This window comes from Suncus etruscus, chromosome 7 (assembly GCF_024139225.1).
Source record: "Suncus etruscus isolate mSunEtr1 chromosome 7, mSunEtr1.pri.cur, whole genome shotgun sequence".
In the NCBI taxonomy this organism is placed as follows: domain Eukaryota; kingdom Metazoa; phylum Chordata; class Mammalia; order Eulipotyphla; family Soricidae; genus Suncus; species Suncus etruscus.
The window spans coordinates 66,717,962-66,744,899 of record NC_064854.1 but is presented as its reverse complement, the minus strand read 5'-3'; the positions used below and the strand labels follow the sequence as shown (position 1 = coordinate 66,744,899).

The window sequence follows — 26,938 nt, the reverse complement described above, 5'->3', positions numbered from 1 at the left end:
AACTTGGGTACAGGAAATATATCAGTGAAAGGGAGTGAGCAAGGGTAAGGATAGATTGAAGATGATAAGCTACTTTTGGGCCAAGAGAAAAAAAGAGTTCCAGGAAGAAAGTCTTTTATCATAGCAAGAGTAAAAAAGACAGGCTGGAGAGATAGCATGGAGGTAAGGCATTTGCCTTGCATGCAGAAGGACGGTGGTTTGAATCCAGCACCCATATGGTCCCCTGAGCCTGCGAGGAGCGATTTCTGAGCATAGAGCCAGGAGTAATCCCTGAGTGCTGCCTGTGTGACCCAAAAACAAACAAACAAACAAAAAAAATCTACATTATTTATAAATGGGCAGATATGGTGCAAGAGAGATAGCATGGAGGCAGGGTGTTTGCCTTGCATGCAGAAGGATGGTGGTTCAAATCCCAGCATCCCATATGGTCCCCCATACCTGCCAGGGGTGATTTCTGAGCTTAGAGCAAGAAATAACTCCTGAGCATTGCCGGATGTGACCCAAAAACAACAAATAAAATAAAAAAGAATAAGAAAGACAAAATACAGCAGACAAATGCCATTGGTAATCCTCATTTAGAATTAGTGATTTTAAGTTGGAAGTTTGGAGCCCAAGTCAAGTTTTGTGTGTGTGTGTGTGTGTGTGTGTGTGTGTGTTTTGTTTTTGGGTCACACTCGGCAGTGCTCAGGGGTTACTTCTGGCTCTACACTCAGAAATTGCTCCTGGCAGGCTCAGGGGACCATATGGGATGCCAGGATTCGAACCAATGACCTTCTGCATGAAAGGCAAACGCCCTGTCTCCATGCTATCTTTCCGACACCCCCCCTCCCAAATTAAGTTTTAAGTAATAAAACTCTCCCAATTTGAGGAATTAAAATGAGAAGGTCATTCTTTGTGCACATTTGATGTTTTTAGGGGGCAGGTGGATGATGAAGTTTCTGCAGAGCACCAGACTTGGTTGATGCAGAGGTGACTTAGGTAGGGAAGAAGAGGTGGGATCAAATGCAGAGCACAGGTGGATGATTTAGCCCTACAAGCCACCACCTGCTGCAAGTAAGAAATAAAAAAATGTATAAGGAAAGAAATATTTTTGACATTCAAAATTTAAAATGAGTAAAATTGAATTTTGGTTTTAGGAAAGCTTTGTCAGAGTTACCTACTTGCCCCTGAAGTGTACAGATCTAGGAGTTAGGGATAATGAATCAAAGAGCTGGAGTACATGCCATGTATAAAGGAGCCCTGAGTTTACTCTTCATTCAGCACCACATGTTTTCCCCAAAGCACCACTGGAAATGACTTGAGCACCACTCTATACGAGCCCTTCTCTCCTAAGTCCCTGAATTGTACAAATCTGGTCATCTCTTTAGAAGGAGGTAGCACATTGAGAGGTAAGATGAAGATTTGGAGGTATTTCCTTATCTAGTCCCTTTGTGTGGGAGCTAAAAAACTGATAGTGGAAGTAGCCTTTAGGGAGTACAGGAGAGTAGAGAAGAGAAAGGGGCTATTGGTGGTGGTTGCTTGCTTATTAGTTGAAGCTTTGAGGGTAGGTCCAATTTTATAGCAATGGTCATCAAGATTTAGAAGTGTAATTGGAATGTATTATCTTTGGATCAGGGCTAATAGGCTCATCATTGCACCAAAAATGTAGTTGCAAATCTTGAGAAAGACATTATTATGATTCCTGCTCTTTCTGGGTGTCTTTGACTTCTATTTCCCCATAGGAAAATTCCATCGCTTGACTCCCCTCTTTTTCAACAGTTAGGGTGAAATTGGTCAGAAATTCAGTGGAGAGAGTCAAGTAAGGAGGCAGTTTAAGATCTGTGGTTCTTAGTTTTGAAAAAACTGAATCATGAATTTAAATTTGAAAAACATAATTCTAGGAAACTTGGAAACAAAGTTCTCTAGAAAATTAAGTTTTATAAGAGGCCATGGTAGTTTTTTTCATGCCGTATTAAAAAGCTCCGAAAATACTTAGAATTATAAATTTAAAATTTGCTGCAATGTGTTATATCACCTCAGGACTATGGTAAGACAGAGCATTTACTATTTTGAGAATTTCAGACATTTCTAGGGAACAAATTATATATGACATGATATGAGGGTATCCTAATATTTATTTACCAAAACTCTTGTCCCTATGCTCCACACAGGCAAGCAAAGTAGGTTTTATTTTATACACCATTTGATGTCAAAAGGTACTTTGAGAAGCCAGAGAGATAACATGGAGGTAGGGCATTTGCCATGAATGGAGAAGGATGCTGGTTCGAATCCTGAGTTTGAATCCTGAGCAATTTCTGAGTGTAGAGCCAGGAATAACCCCTGAGCGCTGCTGGGTGTGACCCACAAACCAAAAACCAAAAACCAAAAAAAAAAAAAAAGGGTGCTTTGAGTGACTTATTCATGGGTTCATGTCTTGTCTCAGTTTACTGAGAAAGAGCTTATTTGGGTATGGGTCATGGAAAGTGTGGTATGAAAGCTGCCAATGAGACTACTGGGTTATAAAGGTACCTATGGGGGGGGAAAAAAACAAAGGTACCTATGGTTGCCTCAGATCTACCTAGAAGCTTGTGGTATTAGCAATATGAATAAGAGAGAAGTGATGGAAGAGTGGATATGCACAATGATTGACTGCATTGTGCTACAAATGATAGATTTTGTTTTGTGTCTACTGTCAATTGGGTTGGCACCTTCAACTTCTGTTCCATAGAGAATGAAACAGATGCAGAAAGAAACAAACATACAAAGACTGTCCAAGCTTTAGGCTCACCAGGACAGTGAGCTCCCAGGTTGGCTATTTATTTAATGTAATATAACTCCTCCATACTTTCCTGTGTATATTTTTACTTGTCTTATGATCTATTATATTTTTTTCTGGGAACATTTTTGCTTGACTACTTGTCCAGATTATATTCTAAAAGACCCAAACTGTTTTACCCTAGAGCTGATTTTGGGATAATTGTTAGAAGGATGGTTTCACACATGTTTTGTTTTTGGTCACAGTGCTCAGGGTTTTTTCTTGGCTCTACACTCAGGAATTATTCCTGATGGGCTCAGGGAATCATATGGGATGCTGGAAATTGACCCTGTTAGGCTGATTGCAAGGCAAGTGACCTACCCCTTGTACTATTGCTCCAGTCCTGATTTCTTATATGTTTTCAGACATAGAGGGTCAGAAAGAAAGTTCTGGGGCCAGAGAGATGGTACTGTGGGTAAGGTCATTGCCTGGTCACATTTAGTCTCCCCTGAGCACCACTATGTATGATTCTTGAGTACAGCCAGGAATAAGCCTGGAGCAGAGCTGTGTGTAGCCCCAAAACAAAACAACAAAAATAATTTTTTACTCTTCTTCCCCTTCACCCAACCCCAGTATTGTCTAGGACATTTAGTGTGCTACCTGCAATATAGTTAACTCTTGGAAATGTCTGCTATATTGTACTTTGTTCCAGCATCAGATATTATTACTGAGGTATTTTCCCTATCCCACAAGCTGTGGCAGGAGGCCAGGTCTCTGCTTACAGCTGTTTAATTTGAGTGGGCCTTCTGCCTATCCCTTTAAAAAGAAAGAAGTCTCCCTAAAAAGGAGCCCACCCACTGAAGGTCAGTAAATTTTCTGTCAGGATCAGATGGCAAACTGTGGATGTTGTTGACCTTCACTTTCATTCAGCTGCTCAACCTTGCCTTTGTAGCAACAAAGAGGCTATAGATTAAGCAAATTATAAGTTGTATGATTGTGTCCCCATAAATTCTGAATTTGGAGCTTGTGTAATTGTCATGTGTAATAGATATTTTTTTTACAAGTTATTTAAAATGTGAAACCATCTTTAATAAACATAATATGCTTTATTATGTTTTAATTTTAGGTACTGTGATTATAATGCATGGTTTGATGCAGGGGTCCTCAAACTTTTTAAACAGGGGGCCAGTTCACTGTCCCTCAGACCATTGGAGGGTCTGACTATAGTAAAAACAAAACTTACGAACGAATTCTTATGCACACTGCATATATCTTATTTTGCAATGAAGAAACAAAACAGATACAAATACAATATGTGGCCAGGGGCCATAGTTTGAGGACCACTGATGCATACAACATTTCAACACCACACCTTCCCTCTTCTCAGTCCTTAGTGTCCCTCTTTTTAGTGTCTGTCCTCTCAGTCCTTCATGTTCCCCTACCCTGGTAAGCTCAGTTTTGTAGATCATGTCTCAGGTTCTATGCAAAACCATTTTCAGTTTATGAACTGTACAAAAGCAGGTGTGGGTCAAACTTGCTTGCTGACTTGCCATAATAAGTGCTCTTGGTTTTCCATTTGTATTACTTTTTTGGGAGGTTCTTGGGGGTGGGTATCAGAGATTGAATCTGATTCTTCCCTCTCAAAACAAACTCTTCTATCACTGATCTACATTCCTGTTCATTCCACTAAACGTGATATTTAGCTTATATCATGCCATTTTATTTATTTTTAAATATTGACATTTAAATTTATTATAAAGATTTGGGTCATACCCACTGGTGATTGGTAGTTGCTACCTACTAGACTTGCAGTGTTGTATATCAAACCTGAGGCTCCTGCAAGCAAAGTCTTTGTTCCCACCCTTAGAGCTCTCTCCCTGAACCCTACCATTTTACACATTTTGCTTACAATAGTTTTCCCCTTGACCTGTTTTATGCTTAGTAGTCAAAAAGGGACAAAATTATTTACAAAACATATTTTTTTGTTGACTATATGTAAGGGGATGTAGGAAAGGGTAAAATAGAGACAAATGTAAGGGACCAAAGGAGATTTTGCTTTGTTTAAACTGTTTTCTCTCTTCCTCCTCCATCTTCTCTTTTTCTTTTCTCCTTCTTCTCCTTATAAATGGATCAGCAGAGTTTCTCAGACTTAAAGTGATATTAAACTATGAAGTACAAACATTTTATTATAGTGTTTTGTCTTCATATATTTGTGGTGGAAAACTATTTTTCATTGTCCATCTGTGATGAAAGAAGATGCTCAATAAGGGGAGACTATTCAATAACTAGATAATAAGGTAAAAGTTTTAAGTTAAAGAAGAATATATTAAATTTTCTTACTGAGTAGCAAAGAACTGACAAAAGTAAGCAAGCAGTAAACACTGAAGTAAGGTACATATAGGAGACTAATGTTTTTCTTAGAGAATATTTCTAGATTTTGTGGGTTCTCAATAATACACTCTTTAGTGATACATTGCAGAGTATTTAGTAAACATAGCTGTGCGAAGAGACAGCACATGGTATTATAGAGTAAGTCAAAAAAGTTAAGGAAAGGTTAGTTTTTGTGTGTGCTTATTACACAATTTAAAAATAGCTTTGATTCTATTTGTAAATCAAATGTAGACATTAAGACCGGTGCCAAACATGAAGACTCAGGACAAGGTTTCATTTTAGTTGCTTCTTTGACCTTGGGAAAGAGAAAGCTTTTGAATGAATTTTTAAGATGGATTATTTTTTTTCTGGTTATATACAATAACAGATCGAATTTTACAAAACTATCTGCAATAAAGATGAGACAAACCTTACATAACAGGCGACATCTTTATAAAGAGTGTCAGGTAGTTTTCCCAGAGGTAGTTACTATTTCCCCTATTTTTTGGAATGCAAGAAAAAGGAAGGAAAAGCAATGTTGACAATTGTTTGCAAATACTATCTATGTAGTGTTCTACTGCACCAGCTCTGAGATTCCTGTCTCTTATCTATGTTCACTTTACCCTGCTCCCAGATTAATGTTTTTTTTTTTTTTTTTTTTTTGTGATGGGTTCTAGAATGTTTTATTGATGTGTTGCTAGAATACTAAGACTTTGAATAACACTTTATGAGTTCCTGGGAAATTCCAAGCTGCCTTGGTAAATTTAGTGGGAAGATCAGTTTAAAAATTGTTGAGTCGTCTAGTTGACCTTCTAATAAGAACGCTTGGGATCAATTAAGAAACTGGGTCCTTCTGCAGATCTTTGAGTCATTTCTGAATCCGGTAAGCATGAGGGCAGGGTGGGACATCTCTAACTGTTTTCTCCAGCTTTTGGGTGGAGTGTCTGTTCCTGGATGACTTCATCCTGGGTCTTTGAATTGACGTGATGCCATATCTTAGCAGGGGCCCAAGCACTCCTTAAACTTCCTCTTCCAATTTCTCTAATGACAGAACTTCTCAAATGTTTGACTCATGCAAGATCTATGTATTCTTTTAGAAGTTCAACTATGAACTAAGTATTCCTGTATTTCAGTTTCTAAACAGCTTGTTTTGAATTATCCTAATGTTTGCCCAACAGTGAATCAACCCCTAACATTTATTTGGAGTATAGACTTGTAGCTGTGTTTTACTTTTTCCTTGCTTTGTGTCCCTTGGATAAAAATAGTCACCACATACATGCACATGCAGTCTTGTACCCTTTGTAAATGTAGCCCTGATGGGAGGAAGACATTTCTCAGGAAGCACATTGTTTCCCGCAGTCACTAGGCTAACAAAATAGTTAACCCTACTGATTGATTTATCATAAAGTGATGAAAAATTATGCAAAAATCATTTCACATTTAAAAAATATTTTTAGTAGTCTTACTTTTATTTTTATTAAATAATATATTTATTTAAGCACCATGATCACAAATAACCCCTTTCACCAGTGCAACCTTCCCACCACCAATGCCCCCCATCTCCCTCCTCTCCCACCCACTGCCTGTATTCTGAGATAGGCATTCTTTTTCTCTCACTCACTACCATTGCTATGATAGTTGTTGGTATTGTTATTTCTCCAACTGCATTCACCATTCTTTGTGTTAAGATTCATATCATGCATGGCTGGTTCTTTCAAACCTCATCTCTATTGTCTTTGGGTATTATTATAATAATGTCTTTTATTTTTTTTTAAACCCACAGATGAGTGAGACTATTCTGTGTGTGTCTCTCTCTCTAAATAACTCAATAAGTGATGATATTGTTTGTTGGAGTTAAGTGCAGTGCAACTTAGGTTTTTGCATCTTCTTTGGTTCAGAGTCTCCTGGTGGGTGCTGTCTTGTCTGGGTAGCACATGGTCTTTCCTCACTTCCTTCACCTCCTCCTCCTCCTCCTTCACTCCTGCTGGGCTCAAGACTAACTCCCTTACAGATCCTTTGGCACTTGAATCACCTTCTCAATGTTGGCTTCCCCTAATAGATGTGCTTCTTTTTTTTGACTGTCATTTTTGGTTTGTTTGTTTTTGTTTTGAGGCCACCTTCAGGGGCACTCAGGGGTTAATCCTGGTTCTGCTCTCAGAAATCACTCCTGGCAAACTCGGGGAACCATGTAGTATGCTGGGGATCAAACCTGGATTGGCCACATGCAAAGCAAATTCCCTGCCTTCTGCACTATCTCTCCTGTCCCCAGCTTTTAAAATTGGATTTTGGGCCATACCATAGATGCTCAGGGATTACTCCTGGTTCTGCACTCACAAATCCCTTATGGTGGTGCTTGGTGAATCATATGGCTGCCCAGGGTTGAACCAGGTCAGTTGTATGTAGTATAGCAAACACCTTTCACACTGTACTATTGCTCCAGCCTTATTTGACTGTCCTTTGAAGAACTGTTTTAAATACATTAAAGATGAAATTTAAATGTATAGTAACTGTATAGTGTGGAGAATTGATTGAAGAGCTGGGAACATTTCTAGTTCTCATATCTTTTTTAGAAGTTTTGTACAGCATGAATTATTTAAAATTTTTCTGAGAGGAGTGTGTGTGTATGTGTGTGAAAGAGAGTGAGAGAGAAAGGGTGAGAGTTATAGGAGCAGGCAGAAGGCTGGGGATGATGGGACTATAGGAAGGTAACTGGGAAATTTGGTGGTTGGAAATGAATACTGGTGAGGAGGTGGGTGTTGCAACATTGTATGACCATAACTCAACCATTAACAACTTTTTAAACTATGTATCTCACTTATTTAAAGAACTTATCTAAAAAAACTTCCCTGAGGTGAGAGAGATGACTCAATGAGCCTAGCACAGAATGGTGTCCAGAGCTCCACTGGTACTCCAGAGTCACTGGGGAATAATTCCTAAATATCACCAGGTGTGGCCCCCAAACAGAACAAAACAAAACAAAATAAAACAACTCTGAAAAATCCCCATAGATCTCTCTTACTGTATTAGTTCAACATGCCTGTAGTCTAATTCCAAGGGTTGGGAAAAGGACCCAAGAATGAAAGAATCCTTATGGGAAAGGATCCCTGGATTGTGGGATACAGAATTGAATAGACAAAGGTGTTCATTTTGAACTTCTGTGACTGAGTGGTGATAAAACATACTAAAAAGAGATCTTCCCAGCCAGTGAAATATTTCCCATGATCCAATACAGGCAGAATAATATTAAAAAATGTACTTGGGCTGGAGCAAGAGGGTAGGGGAATTGGTAGTGTATAGAGCAAGTTGGTAGGAATAGTGGTTAGGGCATTTGCCTTGCAAGCAGTCGACCTGGGTTTGATCTCCGTATCCCATGTGGTCTCCTGAGCCTGCAAGGAGTAATTTTGAACACAGAGCCAGGAGTAACACCTGAGCATTGCCAGATGTGGACCAGAAACAAACAAACAACAAGTACAGTCATTATTCTAAGAGGCAATGCTAAGTAATGGTCTAGAGCAGGGATCTCAAACTCGCGGCCCGAGGGCCATTTGCGGCCCTCCGTACAACATTTTGTGGCCCTGCCCTAGGAATCCTTTTTATTTTGTTTTGTTTTAGTTGTTTGGGTCACACCCCCCAATTTTCAAGGCTTACTACTGACTTTGCACTCAAGGATCACCCCGACTTTGCCTCCTGCGGCCCCCAGGTAAATTGAGTTTGAGGCCCCTGGTCTAGAGCTTGAACCTGAGAGCTAAGTGACTTAGTGACTGAGGTTAGTGTGTTGGCTCTTTTACCTCTTTAGGATACTTAATATCGCTGTTCTTTTTTTTTTGTTGTTGTTGTTGGTTTTGGGTCACACTCGGCGGCGCTCAGGGGTTATTCCTGGCTCCATGCTCAGATGCTGGGATTCCAACCACCGACCTTCTGCATGCAAGACAAATGCCTTACCTCCATGCTATCTCTCCGGCCCCTGTTCTCAATTGTAAATAAAATCAACTCGCTGTTCTCAATTGTAAATAAAGATAATAAGGGTTCGGGATGTAGCTTAGCAAGCACATGCTTGCCTTGCATATGCCTGGCACTGGTATTGATACTGGGCACCATCAAAAGACCTCTCAAAAATAAACTAGTGGGGGCAGAGCAATAGTGCAGTGGTAGGATGTTTGCCTTGCATGCGGCTGACCCAGGACAAACCCAGCTCTGGGTTTGATCCCTGGAATCCCATATGGTGGGCCCGGAGAGATAGCACAGCGGTGTTTGCCTTGCAAGCAGCCGATCCAGGACCAAAGGTGGTTGGTTCGAATCCCAGTGTCCCATATGGTCCCTCGTGCCTGCCCGGAGCTATTTCTGAGCAGACAGCCAGGAGTAACCCCTGAGCATCACCGGGTGTGGCCCAAAAACCAAAAAAAAAAAAAAAAAAAAAGGAATCCCATATGGTACCCCGAGCTAGGTGAGATTTCTGAACATCACCGGGTAGTGGCCCCCACCCCATCCAAGCCCCCCCCAAAAAAACCAGCCTTAAAAAAACTAGTGTGATGAATTTAGAATACTGAAAATAGTATTTATTACTATTATCATTTATAACACAAAATAAAAATATTGTAGCAGTCACATATCCTTTTTTTTGTTTGTTTTTGTTTTGTTTTGTTTTGTTTTGTTTTTTGGCCATACTCAGTGCTGCTCAGGCATTACTCCTGACTGCACTCAGAAATCACTCCTAGCAGGCTTGGGGGACCATATGGGATGCCAGTAATCGAACTCAGGTTGGCTACATGCAAGGCAAATGTCCTACCCCACTGTGCTATCGCTCAGACCCTGAGTTTTACACTTTTTTTTGTTTGTTTGTTTTTTTCGGGCCACACCCGTTTCATGCTCAGGGATTACTCCTGGCTTTTTGGGTGTGGCCCAAAAAGCCAAAAAAAAAAAAAAAAAAGATTGCAGTGACTATATAGAATGAGTGATAAGAGCTGACATTTCGACAATATTGAGTGTTCTCCATGAACAGAGATTCTCTCTCCATTTCTTTTTTTTTTTTTTTTTTTTTTTGGTTCCTGGGGCCACACCTGTTTGATGCTCAGGGGTTACTCCAGGCTAAGCGCTCAGAAATTACCCCTGGCTTGGGGGGACCATATGGGATGCCGGGGGGATCGAACCGAAGTCCTTCCTTGGCTAGTGCTTGCAAGGCAGACACCTTACCTCTAGCGCCACCTCGCCGGCCCCTCTCCATTTCTTTACTATTTTTCTTATTGGGTGTTATTTTTAATTTTTTGTTTATTTATTTTTGTTCTTTTTGGTCACACCTAGCAATGCTCAGGGGTGACTCCTGGCTCTGAACTCATGAATTACTCATGGAAGTACATGGGGGACCATAGGGAATGCTGGGGATTGAATTCAGGTTGGCTATGTCCAAAGCAAGAGTTCTACCCATTGTACCACCACTCTGGCCCCTGAATGTTGTTGTTATTTTTATTATTATTATTATTATTATTATTATTCCTTCTCCCTGTTTCACTTTCCTTAGCTGTTGGTGTTGATGTTTCAGATGTTGTGATGATGGGGGTGGAAGGCCTTTTTAAGGCACATTTTAGGGTCTAGCTCATTAGGTTATGCTGGATGCCCAGTGTCTGCTGAGATTCACTCTTTTAGTTCAGGCTCACAAATCATGGTTGTGGTGTTTTACTTGGGTCATTGAGTAGATTGTAGACACCGAAATTCTAGTTAAATGGAAGACTCTATTTAACATTTATCTTACCCCCTTTCCTTCAGTAACCACCATCTGCATTGGTTAAGTTCTCTGATTTTATTTACCAGAATTTTGTAGTTTTTCCTTACATAATCTGGTATGTATTTAATTTAATTTTTTTGCTTTTTGTAACCCAGCAGTGCTATAGCATACTTTTGACTCTTCAGAAATCTTTCCAGGTGCTTCTTTGGTATATCATAACTGTACTAAGGATTGAACCGGGTCCCGGGCATTTAATTCGAGTGGGTTGCTTGCAAGGCAAGCACCTTACCCACTCTACTAATTATCTTGTTCTTTCAGTTTACTTTGATTCATTATACAATGTGTCTATTCAAAAAAAAAAAAAGTAATGAATGGAATTTTCCCCTCCATTTTGAAATTCTTAATGCATGTTTATAAATATTCATTGTTAATAATGTGCAAATTAAACCCATCTTTTTATAATATTTTGCTAAAAAAAAAACAAGACCAAAATTTAAATCAGGATTCTGTGGTAACAGTGACATTTGGAAAATCTGGCTTTGTGCTATTTTGGGGCTGGGGGGGTCACACCTGGCAGCACTCAGAGAGGCTCTGAGCTCAGAAATCGCACCTGGCAGGCTCGGGGGACCATATGGGATGCTGGGAATCGAACCACTGTTTGTCCTGGGTTGGCAGCATGCAAGGCAAACGCCATACCACTGTGCTATTTCTCCGCCCCCCCTTCATGCTGCTCCTAAAGGTCTTTGAAGATAGTGTGTTTCTAATCCTTTTACCCTTTCCTGGTCTGCTCTATCTCACCCAGAATAACGTTCTTCCCTGCTTTGTATTTGTTGCTGCTCTGCCTGGAAACTCCTTCCTCCTCTGACTACTTCCTTCTTATCCTACAACCCTAGAAAAGTTGATACCTCTAAAATGGTGGGTTGTGGGTTGTGAGGGAGAGGGATTCCCATGCCCCTGTCCCAGTAGGACAAAAGAAGCAGATCCAGCAGCAATTTCAACGCAGAAAATAATCCTCACATAGTTAGGAAGGAACAGCAGGCCAGAAACTACCACTACAAGCTGATCACTCACAAGCAGTCACTTCACCATGAGGAACAAGGAGCCAAGATGTCAGCTCCTCCTCCAGACCTCCTGAATAGCCTTTATTGGGATAAACAAAGCCCACCCCCAAGGAGAGGGAGAAAAGCCAGATGAGGAGGCAATGGGGAAACATCCTTTTAACAGGAAAACCAAAGGAACATATTGAGAGACATCTAATTAGAAGGCAATATGAGGACCAATCCAAAGGCCTCTATCAACAGATACCATCTTCCTGCCTCTTTCTTTCCATTCTTTCTTTCTTTTGCTTTTATTTTGACCACACCCAGCGGTACTCAGGGGTTACTCCTAGCTCTGAACTCAGAAATCGACAGGCTTGGGAGACCAGATGGGTCCCATTGAACCTGGGACCATCGAACCTGGGTCTATTCAGGTCAGCAGTGTGCAAGGCAAAAGCCCAAATGCTGTGCTATCACTCCAACCCTCTTTCCTTTTCTTTCTTTTTCCTTTTCTTTCTCCCCTCCCTCCTTCTCTCCCTCCCTCCCTCCCTTCTTTCCTTCCTTCCTTCCTTCCTTCCACCCCTCTTTTCCTTTCTTTCTTCCCTTGTATTCCCCTCCCCCCATCTTTTTTTTTTTTTTTGCCACACCCAGCAATGCTCAGGGATTATTTCTAACTGCACTGAGGAATCATTCCCATTGGGTTAAGGGCACTATATGGGATGCCTGAGATGAAACCCAGGCCCTACCTGCTATATTATCTCTCTAACCCTGACATAATTTTCTTTAGGTGACTTACCTTGGCCTCATGGATATAGTCCCTGTTCTTTGAGTTTTTGCTCAATTGCTTCTTTACCTTTTCAAATTACTTTTTGTTCAGTATTCCATTATCTAAGAGTCCTGCCCTTTGCTCCCTCTGGTGACAGTTATTGCATAACCTGATCTGATCAGTGTGAGGTGATAAGTGCTTTCGATGAAATAATTATCTGCTTTTGAGAACATATTTGTATTTTCTTGTGACTCAAGGGTTAGCTCTCTGTTCTTCAGAGACTGCATGTGCAGGACTATGGTTAATATTTTTTTTTTTTTTTGGTTTTTGGGCCACACCCGTTTGACGCTCAGAGGTTACTCCTGGCTATGTGCTCAGAAATCGCCCCTGGCTTGGGGGGACCATATGGGATGCCGGGGGATCGAACCGCGGTCCTTCCTTGGCTAGCGCTTGCAAGGCAGACACCTTACCTCCAGCGCCACCTACCCGGCCCGGTTAATATTTTTATTACTGGTGTTTGGAATAGTCTCATTGGTGTTCAGGACTTACTAATGTCTATTTAGGGATCACTCCTGGTTACCATAGAATTTTAGTGTGCCAGAGATCAAATGGGGGTCAGCTGCATGTAAGGAAAGTGCCTTACCCATTCTACTACCTCTCTGACCCCTACAGGACTACTTTTAAGGGCAAAAATAGACAGAAAATCCACACATTTTTATTTGTAATAGTTTATAGAGAAAGATGAAGAAATTACGATTTTTCTAATATTTAATGTTTTGGTTGGGAGAGTACATGTATCTAACTTTTAAAATCTAATTTGACATTGGTAAAATAACATTGGTAATTGGTAATAATTGGTAATACTTAGTAATTGGTAATAACATTGTTAAAATAAGTTGACATTGGTAAAATGAAATATTTGGGCTGATTGAGTGCTCCATCATGGAAGTTTGAAGAGCACACTTGTATAAGATCACACTGGCAGCCCCTCTGAATCTCTGCAGGATTTCTGGCAATAGAACGGCTGGTATGTATCAAGGGTTTTCTCTGGGCCAGACATTGTTTTGTGGCTCTTATGAGCACTTAAATACTTACTCATCACAAGCATCCTATTAGATGATTTGATTATTAATAGCCTCATATTCTGAATGAGGAAAGTAAGCCAATAGAATTAGGTAACTTGCTCAAGGATGGGGCTAGTATGTGACTGGTTCAGATTAAGACCATTGGCTGTGATCTCCAAAGTCACCCTCTTAACCTTAGTGTCAGCTGTGTGCCATATCCTCATGATTGTCTCTGTGGCCTCCCGGAATAAGAACTATGTTTGTCTGGCTTCTGTGACTTTAATAAATATTTCCTAAATGAAATGGTGGAGCTGATACCTTATCACCATCTCTGAATTCATGTCTCTAGAATGAAAACTTTAGGTAAATTCTCCTTTGTTGGGTTACAACCTGTTTTTACCCTAATCAAAGCTAGCTCTTAGCTCCTTCTCCTCTGTGCCTAGATCGGACTGGCTGTAGGGATAAATTTTTGTCTGCCATTCTTTTTTCCTGATCAGTGTGGTTTCAGATGCTTAAGAAAAACTGTGGTTTTGGCGGGCTTCACTTTCTCACTCCAAGAGTGGAAAGCTCCCAAGCCACATGTTTCACCCTCTCAAACTTGGCCTGGATTATTTCCTGTGGCCATCCCTGCTCCAGACCCATCTTTATTAGGGTTGCATTGTGGTGTATGGACCATTGCTCTCCTTTACATTTAACTTGAGACATTTTTTTTCTTGAAGTAACTAATCTGCCAAGAAATTGGTATGAATTAAATGCAGCCTATGTTTAGAAATTTTGCATGAAAATGTTCTGCCTCATTCTAATATTAATGAGTCATTTCTGAGTCCTAGCTCAGTCATAACATGACTAATGTCTTCCTTCATCATGAGGTTATGAGAACATAAAGAACACACCTCAGTTTTTTTTTCTGAATTCTTTATAAACTTCCTTCAAACATGTATAACCTAGAAATAGTAGCAAGAGAAGCAGCAATGATGACAGAAATGTTAACAGAAAACCAAAATGTAGGGGCCGCGGCGGTGGCGCTGGAGGTAAGGTGCCTGCCTTGCCTGCGCTAGCCTAGGACGGACCGCGGTTCGATCCCCCCGGTGTCCCATATGGTCCCCCAAGAAGCCAGGAGCAACTTCTGAGCGCATAGCCAGGAGTAACCCCTGAGCGTCACAGGGTGTGGCCCAAAAACCAAAAAAAAAAAAAAAAAAAAGAAAACCAAAATGTAACTCACTGATTTTGGGAGACTCACCCATTGATAATCTTCTAAATCTGGTCCAGCTTTTATAACATTTTTGGTCTAAGGCTAGCTAACAATCTCTAAGGTGTTTTGGGCATGAGTGCAGATGTTTTTTTTTTTTATCACAATTTATTATAAGTTGATGTTATCTTGGATACTAGGATACAGAATTGATAATGCCAAGTTTAAGGAGAAGGATGAAGGGAACAAATAGGTTGCTGGCAAGCAATGCAGAGCATAGGTGTAGGTTTGCGCACATGGCGGGTACTTAGGGATGGGACAATCTTTACTAAAACTATAACTGTCAGTCTGGAGCCTCGGTGATAGCACAGTGGTAGAACATTTGCCTGGCATAAGGCTGACCTGAATTTAATCCCTGGTATCCCATATGGTCTCCTGAGTCTGCAAGGAGTAATTTCTGAATGCAGAGCGAGGAGTAACTCCTGAGTGCTGCCTGGTGTGGCCCCCAAACCAACCAATCAACCAAAACAAAACAACCAAACCAAACCAAACCAAAGAAACAAAACAACCATAACTGTCAATCAAATAGTGGGGGGTGGAGAGAAGGAGGAATGTTGGACTGGAGGTGATAAAGGGGAAGGGTCATGGGTACTTTTGTGGTAGTGATGGATAGTAACTGTACATCAGTACCAGAAACTCCTGTAACCCTATTACCTGAACTACAATAAAAAAAAGATTGTCTTAGTTTGTCAATCATAAGATTAATAGAAGTTTAACCTAACAAACCTAAGTTTATGATTCCTTATATTTATAATACTCTCCAAGTAAGGATATTAGGAGAGTCTTTGTGAGTTCTGTATTATATTATAATATTCAAATTATGACTTTTTTCTTTCTGTTTTTTTTTTTTTTTTAGGCTCTTTCAAGACACTTACTCTTCCATCTGTAAGTATCAATACCAGTCATAAAATTGGTTTCGGAAATAAATATTTTATCACTGAATTAATTAGCTTATTATAAACATTCTTCTTTTCTGGTTTTGGACCCACACCTAGAAATACTCAGGTTATTTTTGGTTTTGCACTCAGGAATCACTCTTGGTAGTGCTCTGGGGCAACAGAAGCTGTGATCAAATTCAGGTTGTTCTCATGCAAGGCAAGCACTTTACCCTCTGTACTATCATCCTATTATCTCTTTGCCCCCCCAATGAGCTAGTCTTTTGTATTTATATTTCTTGTGACTGGCTTGAGTTTCGTCCCTCAATTATATTTCTTCATAGAGATTGACTATTAGGCCCATAAAGTATTGTAATGATTTTCCTCTTGTAAGAAGAGAGTTTCCCTGAGGTGTGGATGTGATTAGCACAGAAATCTGGGCTGATTGAAGTCTGTATCTGCCATAATGTGCCCTACAGGCTTGGGTATGGAATTGACACCTGGTCCTTACCTCTCTTGTCATGGAATTGACAGTACCATGCTGGGCAGCAGTGGAGCTGAGGTTATAGGAGGCATCAGTGATGCTGGTTTTATCTCTGTTTCATTTTTTCAATTTTTTTTTGTCTATTATTTACTTTTTTCATTGCTTTTGATATTTAAACATATTATTTATCCTGCTTTCTTCTGAAATTAAAAATATATCATGATTTCTGGGTTTTGTGGTATTCACTCTCATTTTTGTCTTTCTTTTGGGTTCACACAAACCCTCAGGTGCTCAAGGCTTATGCCTGACTATGAGTTCCAGGGCTCATATGGGATAAAGTTGGGTAGGAATTGAACCTGTTTTGGCTACTTATAAGGCAATTGCTACTATCTGTACTATTGCTGTACTAACTCTTTGTCCTACTGTCTTAAATTCTGCACCAGAGGCAAATGCTTCACTCCCCTTAATTTAGCGAATACTCTTGAAAAGGGGAAAATTTATTTCAGGGGAGGTACCTAGAGTGAGGTGAAATGTGAAAATGTTATCTTTTTTTTTTATTAGTAATATAATTTTTATTTTGATCATAATGGCTTACATATTGTTGACAATAATATTTTAGGTACATATTTACATAAAATGAGGGGGGATTCCCATAACCAATTTGTTCTCCCTACACCCCCGTTTTCATCCTACCTCCCATATCCTCCTCCCTCACCCCCGGGGCTACTAGAATATGTGGTCCCCTCTGTACCTAGCTTACTACTTAGTAGTCTTGGTCTTGGTGCCTCCCTTATTTCCCCCTCTAACTGGGAGGCAGGACTAGATAGTTCAAGTTATGTGGTTTTGTTTGAAGAAGAGAAAAATAATAAACTGGGGTAAAATCTAATACGCCAAAAATGGGCAAAATCCTTCTAGAGGATCTCATCATCGGTTTAAGAGATGAGGGAGAAAAAGAAGGTAAAACACCCCAACAGTACAAAAAGAAGTGTCAAATATCCAGTGAGGATTCCAACAGTAACAATAAGCACCACAAAACAAACAAACAAACAAACAAACAAAAACATGGTCTTGAGATAAGAAACATGGCAGAGCACATAAAAAAAAAAAGAAGAAAAATAAATATAAATAGAAACAACAACTTAAATAACCATGCCAAAACAAAGAAATCGACAAAAAGTAGATAGGTAAATAAAAATAAAAATAATAATAATAAATGAAGATAAAAATAATATATAAAAAATGTTTTGTATTTTTGGCTTTTTTTTTCCCCTCCTGCACTGGCACAATAAATATTGGGGTCATTCGAAAATGAATTCACTTGGCCTAAGAGATATGGGGTTTCTCCACCCTTGGAGTATATTGTCATGGGATTAACTATAGACTCTGTTCAGGTTCATTTACTCTCCCGGTGGTGCTTTCATGGTGTTTGAAAAACATCTGCTCCATCCTGGGTGATAAAATCAGACCTCTGTATCTGGAGATCTCAGTATCTGCACAGGTCCAGGAGTGGGCCTTATGATGAAGTCTTTCTTTGTGGTTCTAGAAGTTCTGTTCCCTTGGTGTCATTTTAATCCATCTTCTGTGGTTGGTGGTCTTGGTCTTTGCACTGATCTTAGGATGGCATCAAGGATAGTGTCTTTCATTGTGTTTCCAGAAGCCCCATTCCGTTGCAATTGTCTTTGCCAGACCTTTGGAACTGGGGATCATGATTGTTGAGCAGGTCGTAGTTCAAACCCTAGACTAGGGCTTTTATGTTGGTCCCAAGATATATACAGTCCGGTCATGATTCTAGCAGCCAGTCATCTGTAAATCGAGATCTTGGCTTTTGGACCGACCAAAGTGTGACAGGTCTTCTGATTTTGTCTTATCGTTAGCTGGTAAGGTAGGATAACCTGCTCTTAGGTCGAGTTGTTCCCATTTTCCTCATTGTCAGGATATCATATTAGAGCTGGCACTTGTTGGTGACCCAGCAGTATTAAGGCTGTCCCAGCTGTCCCAGTGAAAATGTTATCTAATTACTGTCAAAGTGGAAAGAGTCGTCAAACGTGAGCATGAAATATTGTTTGTAAACTAATCCTGTTTGCCATAGCTTTGATTGGGGAGTTTATACTTTAATAATGCTCTGTATTAGAGCATTTACATGTTGAGCACAAGAGAACCAGACAGAAGCCCCTCTCTTAGAACCCAGCCTCATTATATTCTTGAGAAGTGAGTTACTTTATGAAATTACCTTGTGAAGGGAAGAGGTGAAAGAATTTGGGGACATATATTATGTTAAAGCCATCCTGGCTAGCTCCCCTTGTATTTGAATATCAGCTAGTATCTAGACCAACTGCCCCAGCTTCACATTTCTTTGTTTATAAAATAGTGTCAGTAGGCACCCCCATCTACAGGATTATTGTGCAGTGGAAGGCTATAGAGCATGAAAACTGCTGAATATGTCTTTTGTTGGTTGATAGGAAAGGCAGGATTTTTATAAGTAATAGTGTTGAAATGAAAGTTGCTTCATCAATCATACTCACGTGAAAACATCTTTAGGCAGACAAACTGCAATTAGGCAATCACCTGAAATTGTGGCCCCAAATATGAGCACAGAACACCTTTTTAAGAGCTTTTTTGATAATCATAGCAATGGTAAAACAAAGGGAAGGACACAAGAATTGAGTTTTTGAATTGGTCACTTCACTACAATATACTGAAGGCCATTAAGGCAGAAGGGGCTCAACATGGGACTTAGAAGGGTGGCATTGTTGCTGGGAATCTTTGTGGTGGATCCATTCTGTTCTAGGTCTTGTAGAAACATTTATTAATCTACTAATTGTTTTAGTGACTCCACTCCCCTGCCTGGGAAAAGGTGGGTTTGGGTCCTTCTGTTCTGATTAGCTTCATGAGTTATGACCTAGTTATCTCTGCTCAGTTCCCAAAAGGGGATGCTCAGAGCTCCCATCTTTGGCTACCCCTCTGGTTATTTGTGCTTTGCTACTTAAGTTTCTAACTTTCTGATCATTACAATACACCAAGATAAGGCATTTATGAATTCAAGTGCCTTAATTTGGTGTATTGTAACTGCAGTTTAAACTTTACATATCACAATAGAAATTATACTATTCTTATTAGAGTTGTGACAGTGATGAGCAAGAGGCTATAAGAAGTACTGCACACAATAGAGTTGGGGAGAAATGAATGACAAAATGAGAGTGTGTGTATCAACAGGTCACCCACTGACAGCCCTGGACATCTCTGGAAAAGCTTATTGAAGAATATCATAGAGTCAGGCCTACCAGAACTATGAGTGAGAAAGGATTTATTTTTTATTTATTTATTTATTTTTGGTTTTCGGGGCCACATCCAGTGTGGCTCGGGTTACTCCTGGCTATGTGCTCAGAAATTGCTCCTGGCTTGGGGGACCATATGGGATGCTGGGGATTGAACCTCGGTCCATCCTAGGTTAGCACATGCAAGGCAAATGCCCTACCGCTTGTGCCATCACTCTGGCTCCGAGAATTTATTTATTTTTTTAAATCTTTTAAGTATGATCTTTATTTAAACACCTTGATAGTTGGGTTTTAATCATAAAAAGAATACTCCCCTTCACCAGTACAACATTCCCATCACCAATGTCCCCAATTTCCCTCCTCCTCCTGCCGTCTGTATTTGAGACAGACATTCTAATTCTCTCACTTAATTTGAGCAAGGATTTTGGCTGGGAACCAGATCCCAGAGCTAAGAGCAGTGCAGGATGTGGGTCTATCCTCCCCAAACTCTTCTGTGATAGGAGAGAAAACAATAGGATGTGAAAAAGGAAACACAAATGGTTTAATCTTGACACCTAGAAGACACAAATTTTTATAATTTTTAGCATTGTAATAACTTTTGGTCCTAGTATTTATTTAGATTTTCTACACTAACATACTGTTGTATTAATATAAAATATTGAGTCCTGGGGTTGGTACAGTGAGGCCTTTCTTGGCTAGGTCTGATGCCTGTAGCCTCTACCGCTGGCAGGGTCTGTAGGTTGCAGGGTAACAGTGGAGAAATGATTTTACAGGCAGTCAGATGAAGATTCAGGAGATATCCAGCTTTATTTCAGAGCCCTAACCACCATGTGCATTTTCCTCCATGGCCTCTATGCTAAGGTTTTCCTGCAGTCTCTCTCAACTGCCCTATAAGCACCTCTGCTCTCTCTCTCTCTCTCTCTCTCTCTCTCTCTCTCTCTCTCTCTCTCTCTCTCTCTCTCTCTCTCTCTCTCTCTCTCTCCTCTCATCTCTTCTCTCCTCTCTCTCTCTCTCTCTCTCTCTCTCTCTCTCTCCCCCCCTCCCTCCCTCCCTCCCTCCCTCCCTACCCCCCGCCCCCCCCCAGCCAGCCTCTATTATCCTCTATCCCAAACAACAGCCACTCCCAGTTGTGGGTGGGACTGGCCATCCAGGTAAGATTAACCTATGGAATTGGTGGGGGAGGGGGTAAACAATTTACAATTAGAGTATTTTTGGAGGTAAACTAATGTGTCTTCAATATATCTGATTTCTGCTTTTCTTCCCTCCCCCCCCATCCCAGATACCCCTAAATAGTATAAATGAGAATTATGAGCTCCGTGTCACTGGACATACTCAAGATGAAATTTTATTCTCTAATTCTACACGCTTAACGTTCGAGACCAAAAGAATATCTGTCTTCATTCAAACAGACAAGCCCTTGTACAAGGCAAAGCAAGAAGTGAAGTTTCGTGTTCTCACATTCTTGTCTGATTTTAAGCCATATAAAACTTCTTTAAACATTCTAATTAAGGTAAGTGCAATACAGAAATGAAGAAGTTTATGGTATCTTTTTTTTTTTTTTTTTTGGTTTTTGGGTCACTCCCGTTTGATGCTCAGGGGTTACTCCTGGCTATGAGCTCATATGGGACACCGGGGGATCGAACCGCGGTCTGGTCCGTCCTATGCTAGCGCTTCCAAGGCAGACACCTTACCTCTAGCGCCACCTTCCTGGCCCCAAGTTTATGGTATCTTATTGAAACTCTCTAGAAGGTCTGCTGGTGTTATTGATGTTGGGATAGCTTAGGTTTTACTGTATATAAGCTTTTCCTCCCATAATGGAATGAATTCTCTTTGAAGAGATGGAGCTGATAGACTAGTAGATTAAGATATCAGACATAATGCTGGGTTCCAGTTCTGGCTTCATTAACTAAGTCATTTATCTAACATTTACTAAACTTTTGTGTTCCAGGCACTACACTAGGACAGTTAACAGAACAGCTAACTACATGCTAAACACACAGGGATAGATAAGGGCAGCAGAATAGTATTTGTGTAAGGGAGACCAATGGGGACTGAGTGTGTGGGGGGGAGGGAGGGAAGGAGAGAGGGGAGGGAGGGAGAAAGGGAAGAAAGGGAGTGAGCAAGCAAAAGAGAGAAGTTAGTTTGTGCTGGCGATTTTTTTTTTTAATGAAGTAACCCATATAGAGACAAGAGTAGATGTGAAGATGCATTGGGTGCATGTGGGAGTAGCCATCTTACAGAGCCCTGGCCCCCAGGAAATGATGGGTAAGATATTAGGAAAGAGATGAGTTCAGATAAAGGTAGATGGATTAGAGGAGAGGGCATGCAGAATATTCTTGCCCAGGGTAAGGACTTCGAGATTTTACTCTGAGTAAAGGGAGAATTCACTGGGGACTACTAAAGAGAGGCAGTGACAGTGACAATGAAAAAAATTCGTTAACTACTCCGTGCCTCAGCTTTCTTATTAAGTGAAATAAGTAAATAATTTAAAACAACTTTTGGCATCTGGTACCTACTTGCTGAATATAAGCAGTTCTTTCCAGAAACCTGGAAGAACAAGACAAAGAAACCAATGCTGCCCTGTGAGAATATGTTGGAGATAAGGAGAGAGCCTAAGGGGTAGAGCACATGCTCTATGTGTGTGAGACACAGAGTTCAGATGGCAGTATCACACAGGCCCCTGAGCATGGCCTGTTGGGGCTCCCTGGCTGGCCCCAAATATCTCCAGGTATGGCTCCACTTTTTTAAAAAAAGACGAGATAAAGTTGAACCTGCTTTTCTCTGTTTAAGCTGAGGAGAATTCTAGACATTTGACCTTCACCTGGAAAGAGTGTGAACAAGTCTTCCCATCTTGAATAGGATTCTTCATTTGAAAATGAAATCCCCTGGTCTTGGAACACTTTTCAGTCTCTGGACATTGCATTCTTCAAAATGTTCTGAGAATAGAAAGTGTATCTAGACTTTTCCATTCAGTACTTTTCTATTTTTTCTTTCTTTGTTGTTATAAATTAAAAATAACAAAACAACAAAAAATCAAGCAAGTATGTAAGATAGTATGCAGAGTATTCTGTTTTCAGTAAGGTCTTCAGCCATATTTTGCATTCAGCAAAGAGTATTCAGTACTTTTGCTGCTGTTGGTCCTTGGAAGTCTGTTCTGGCCAACATGGGGTCGTTCAGTCTCCAATGACTGCAGCAGTGAATTAGGGGTGTCCGGTATTATGAGGGTGCCCAATATTTTTATCTGGCTAATGTACAGGAGGATGTCCATGAGTTTAGAGACCTCCCATTCAAGGCCAGCTGATGCAGTGATAGAATATCTACCCCTGCCATACTTTTCCATCTGAAAGCAGTCACTTGGGTTATGGGATCATCTGACTGTGATTGCTTTTTTATATCTTTCATAGTGGTATAGGTTTCTTGGCAAAAATCCACCCCCCCCTCCCAAAAAAAAGAGAATTGGTCTTAGCAAGAGCCTCTGGGTTAGATAAAGTTGTAGTGCAGGGCGCAGCACCATCTGCAGGCAAATATACAGAAGTTCACCTGAAAGTGTTTAGCCTGGCTTTATAGCACTGATCTTGCTCAGAGGAGAGAGGCTGTAAGTTGTGACTAAAATATTGAACATTACAAAATGATAGTAAATAAAAAAGCCTGATACTAGAATAAATGCACATCTTTATATCAGTGTAATAGAGCGGAATATCCTGAAACAGAGCCTCAAGTTAACCTTTGTAAAGGAGCAAAAAATAAGAATTGTAGCAAGTGGTGTTGGCAAAACTTGTCAGCTTCATGCAAACAAAATAAAACAAAGCAAAACAAAGAGAGCAAAAAAAAAACAACCAAAAAAACAAAAACAAAACAAAAACAAAACTCAGACCACTTTCTAACACCATGCACAAAAATCAAACCAAAACGAATCCATTCATACATAGGAGAATATAGGCAGACATTTCGGTAACATTGAAGTTATCAGTATTTGGTGGGTGCTGATCCTTGCCATGTGTTTGAGCGCAAGAGAGGCATTATAAAGGACTGCTGCCTTGCTCCCTGCCTCCTTTCTACACAAGGCAGCAAGAAGACGCCAGCAAACATAATCTCTCCAGGGCCCATACCCAGTAGCTTCTCCCCATCCAATAAAGTGGATGTTGATCCTTGTTGTGTATTTTGGGCACAAGAGAGCCAGTATGAAGGACTGCTGCCTGGCCCAAATCTGGTAAGGGACACCCTCCAATTAAGGTGGAGCCAGAGGAGTGGCCACCTGCATCTTCTAACCCACGAACCCCAGGCAATCATATAGTAAAAACCACTATACAAGTGTTACAATGGAGAAACAATGCAGGGCAACACCATGCATAGAGAATAAAGAATGAACTGAAAAGTACCAACCACCTAGTTTGCCTCTCAGATAAGGAGTTTAGAGTATTAATATGGAGGATGCTCAAAGAACTCAAAGAAAGCATAGATTGAGCTGAACAGACCACAATGATAGAACTCCAAACTGAAATAACAGGTCTAAGAAACTCAGTAGATGAAATGAAAACCTCAATGAAAGCCTCTCCAATGGCAGCTGAGGATGGGGTCAGTGAGCCAGAGGATGAGATGCAGAACAACTCCATACAGCAGGAGAGATTGGAAAAGAATATTTTTTCTTTGTTCTTTCTCTTTCTTTCTTCTTTTCTTTCTTTCTTTCTTTCTTTCTTTTTCTTTCTTTCTTTCTTTCTTTCTTTCTTTCTTTCTTTCTTTCTTTCTTTCTTTCTTTCTTTCTTTCTTTTCTTTCTTTCTTTCTTTCTTTCTTTCTTTTTCTTTTTTCTTTCTTTCTTTCTTTTTCTCTTTTTTTTTTTTCTTTCTTCTCTTTCTTTTCTCTTTTTCTTTCTTTCTTTCTTTCTTCTTCTCTTTCTTCTTTCTTTCTCTTCTTTCTCTTCTTTCTTTCTTTCTTTCTTTTCTTTTCTTTTTCTTTCTTTCTTTTTTTCTTTCTTTCTTTCTTTCTTTCTTTCTTTCTTTCTTTCTTTCTTTCTTCTTTCTTTCTTTCTTTCTTTCTTTCTTCTTTCTTTCTTTCTTTCTTCTTCTTTCTTCTTTCTTTCTTTCTTTCTTTCTTCTTTCTTTCTTTCTTTTCTTTCTTTCTTTCTTTCTTTTCTTCTTTCTTTCTTTCTTTCTTTCTTTCTTTCTCTTCTTCTTTCTTTCTTCTTTCTTTCTTTCTTTCTTTCTTTCTTTCTTTCTTTTCTTTCTTTTTCTTTCTTCTTTCTTTCTTTCTTTCTTTCTTCTTTCTTTTCTTTCTTTCTTTCTTTCTTCTTTCTTTTTCTTTCTTTTCTTTCTTTCTTTCTTTCTTTCTTTCTTTCTTTCTTTTTCTTTCTTTTCTCTTTCCCTCCCTCTTACCCTCCCTCCCTCCTTTCCTCCCTCCCTCCTTTCCTTCCTTACTTCCTTCCATTTTCTTTTTTCTTTCAATTTTCTCTCTTATTTATTTATTTATATTTATTTATTTATTTATTTATTTATTTATTATTTATTTATTTATTTATTTATTTATATGGCTACACCCTGTGATGTTCAGGGGTTACTCCTGGCTATGTGCTCAGAAATTTGCTCCTGCTTGGGAACCATATGGGATGCTAGGGAATGCCCTACATTGTGCTATCTCCTCTGGCTCCTTTCTATTTTTTATCTCAGTAACTTTGCTTTCACTTATCTGGAAAAAAATGTATTACGATCAAGTACGTCAACTACGTCAACTATGTGATTCATTTTCTTTAAATAAAAAAATAACAAAAATACAAATGAAAAAAAAAAGACACATGAAAAATTGTTCTGCATCACTAATCATCAAGGAGATACAAATCAAAGCAACCAAGAAATATCATCTAATACCAGAGAGATTGACAGACATCAGGAAGAACAAGAACAACCAGTGCTGGTGTGGATGTATGGAGAATAGGGCTCCCATTCACTGCTGTTGGGTATGATGGCTGATCCAGCCTTTCTGGAAAACAATATGGACAGTCCTAAAGAAACTAGTTTCTAATTGACTGAACAGAATATACCCCAAGTGTCCTCCAAATGGAGAAAATACACTTGTAGCCCTATGTTCTTTGTAACACTTTCCACAATAATGAAAATTTGGAAACACCCTAAGTATCCAAGAATGATGACTGGATAAAGATACTACAGTACATATACACAATGAATATTATTCAGCCATAGGAAAAGAATAGTTCATTTATTGCTCACATGGAGAGAACTGGAATTGTTTCATGCTGAGTGAAATTAGTCAGAGGGAGGGACAGAGTGATCTATGCGAGTATTTATAAAGAAACAATAATGGTGAAATGAATAATTACACAAAGATAATGGAAACAAAGAACATGAAAACTGGTATTCAGTGTAAAACTGTCCCTTCAGCGGTCTGGGGAGGAGATAGGGAACGCCTATGGTGGAAGAAGCATTTATCAAGAGGAGAGGTGGTGCTAAAGTGATGCTCTGCATCATTAGTGATGCAGAGTATTTTTTCATGTGCTTTTTAGTCATTTATATTTCTCTTTTTTTGTTAGTTTTAAATTATTTAAAGAATAAAGAACATAGAAAGGTAAATATTTATATATAGCTATATATCTAGCACACACACATATAAAGCATCTCTAGAAGCAGACTGGTGGGAGGCAAGTGGGGGGAAATTGGTAGAGGAAAGTAGACATTGGTAAAGGGTTCTGTGTTGAAATGTTCTATGTCTGAAAACCAGTCATGAATATCTTTGTATCTTAATGACGACTATATAAAAAGTAAAATTAAAAAAATATTGAACATTACAACATATTTGGGGATGATTTTATTTTTAATTTTGGTGGATCACTGGGTAATATTCATTTGTTTCTCCCAATAACTGGCAGGAAAAATGCTTCGTTGGCTTTTCTTTTTTTTTTCTTGGTTTTTGGGCCACACCCGGTAATGGTCAGGGGTTACTCCTGGCTATGCGCTCAGAAGTCGCTCCTGGCTTGGGGGACCATATGGGACGCCGGGGGATCGAACCGCAGTTCGTCCGAGGCTAGCGCAGGCAAGGCAGGCACCTTACCTTTAGCGCCACCACCCGGCCCCCCCTTTTTTTTTTTTTTGGTTTTTGGGCCACACCCGTTTGACGCTCAGGGATTACTCCTGGCTATGTGCTCAGAAATCGCCCCTGGCTTGGGGGGACCATATGGGAAGAGCCGTCGAACCACGGTCCGTTCCTTGGCTAGCGCTTGTAAGGTAGACACCTTACCTCTAGCGCCACCTTCCCGGCCCCTTTCATTGGCTTTTCAGCCCTACAAAACTTTTTCTGCTCTGATTCTGGCCTCTTATGGTCAGTCTGACCCAACAATGAAATTAAGTGACTCAACATTG

At 39.9% G+C, this 26,938-nt stretch overlaps 1 protein-coding gene across 1 annotated transcript in view; it reads left to right on the top strand.

Moving 5' to 3' along the window:
* CD109 (CD109 molecule) overlaps window positions 1–26,938 on the top strand; it is a 197,275-nt gene that overhangs the window by 10,516 nt on the left and 159,821 nt on the right. Inside the window, 2 exon segments of the mRNA XM_049776808.1 lie at window positions 15,796–15,824; window positions 20,853–21,083. Of these exon segments, the coding sequence (XP_049632765.1) occupies window positions 15,796–15,824; window positions 20,853–21,083 (260 nt within the window).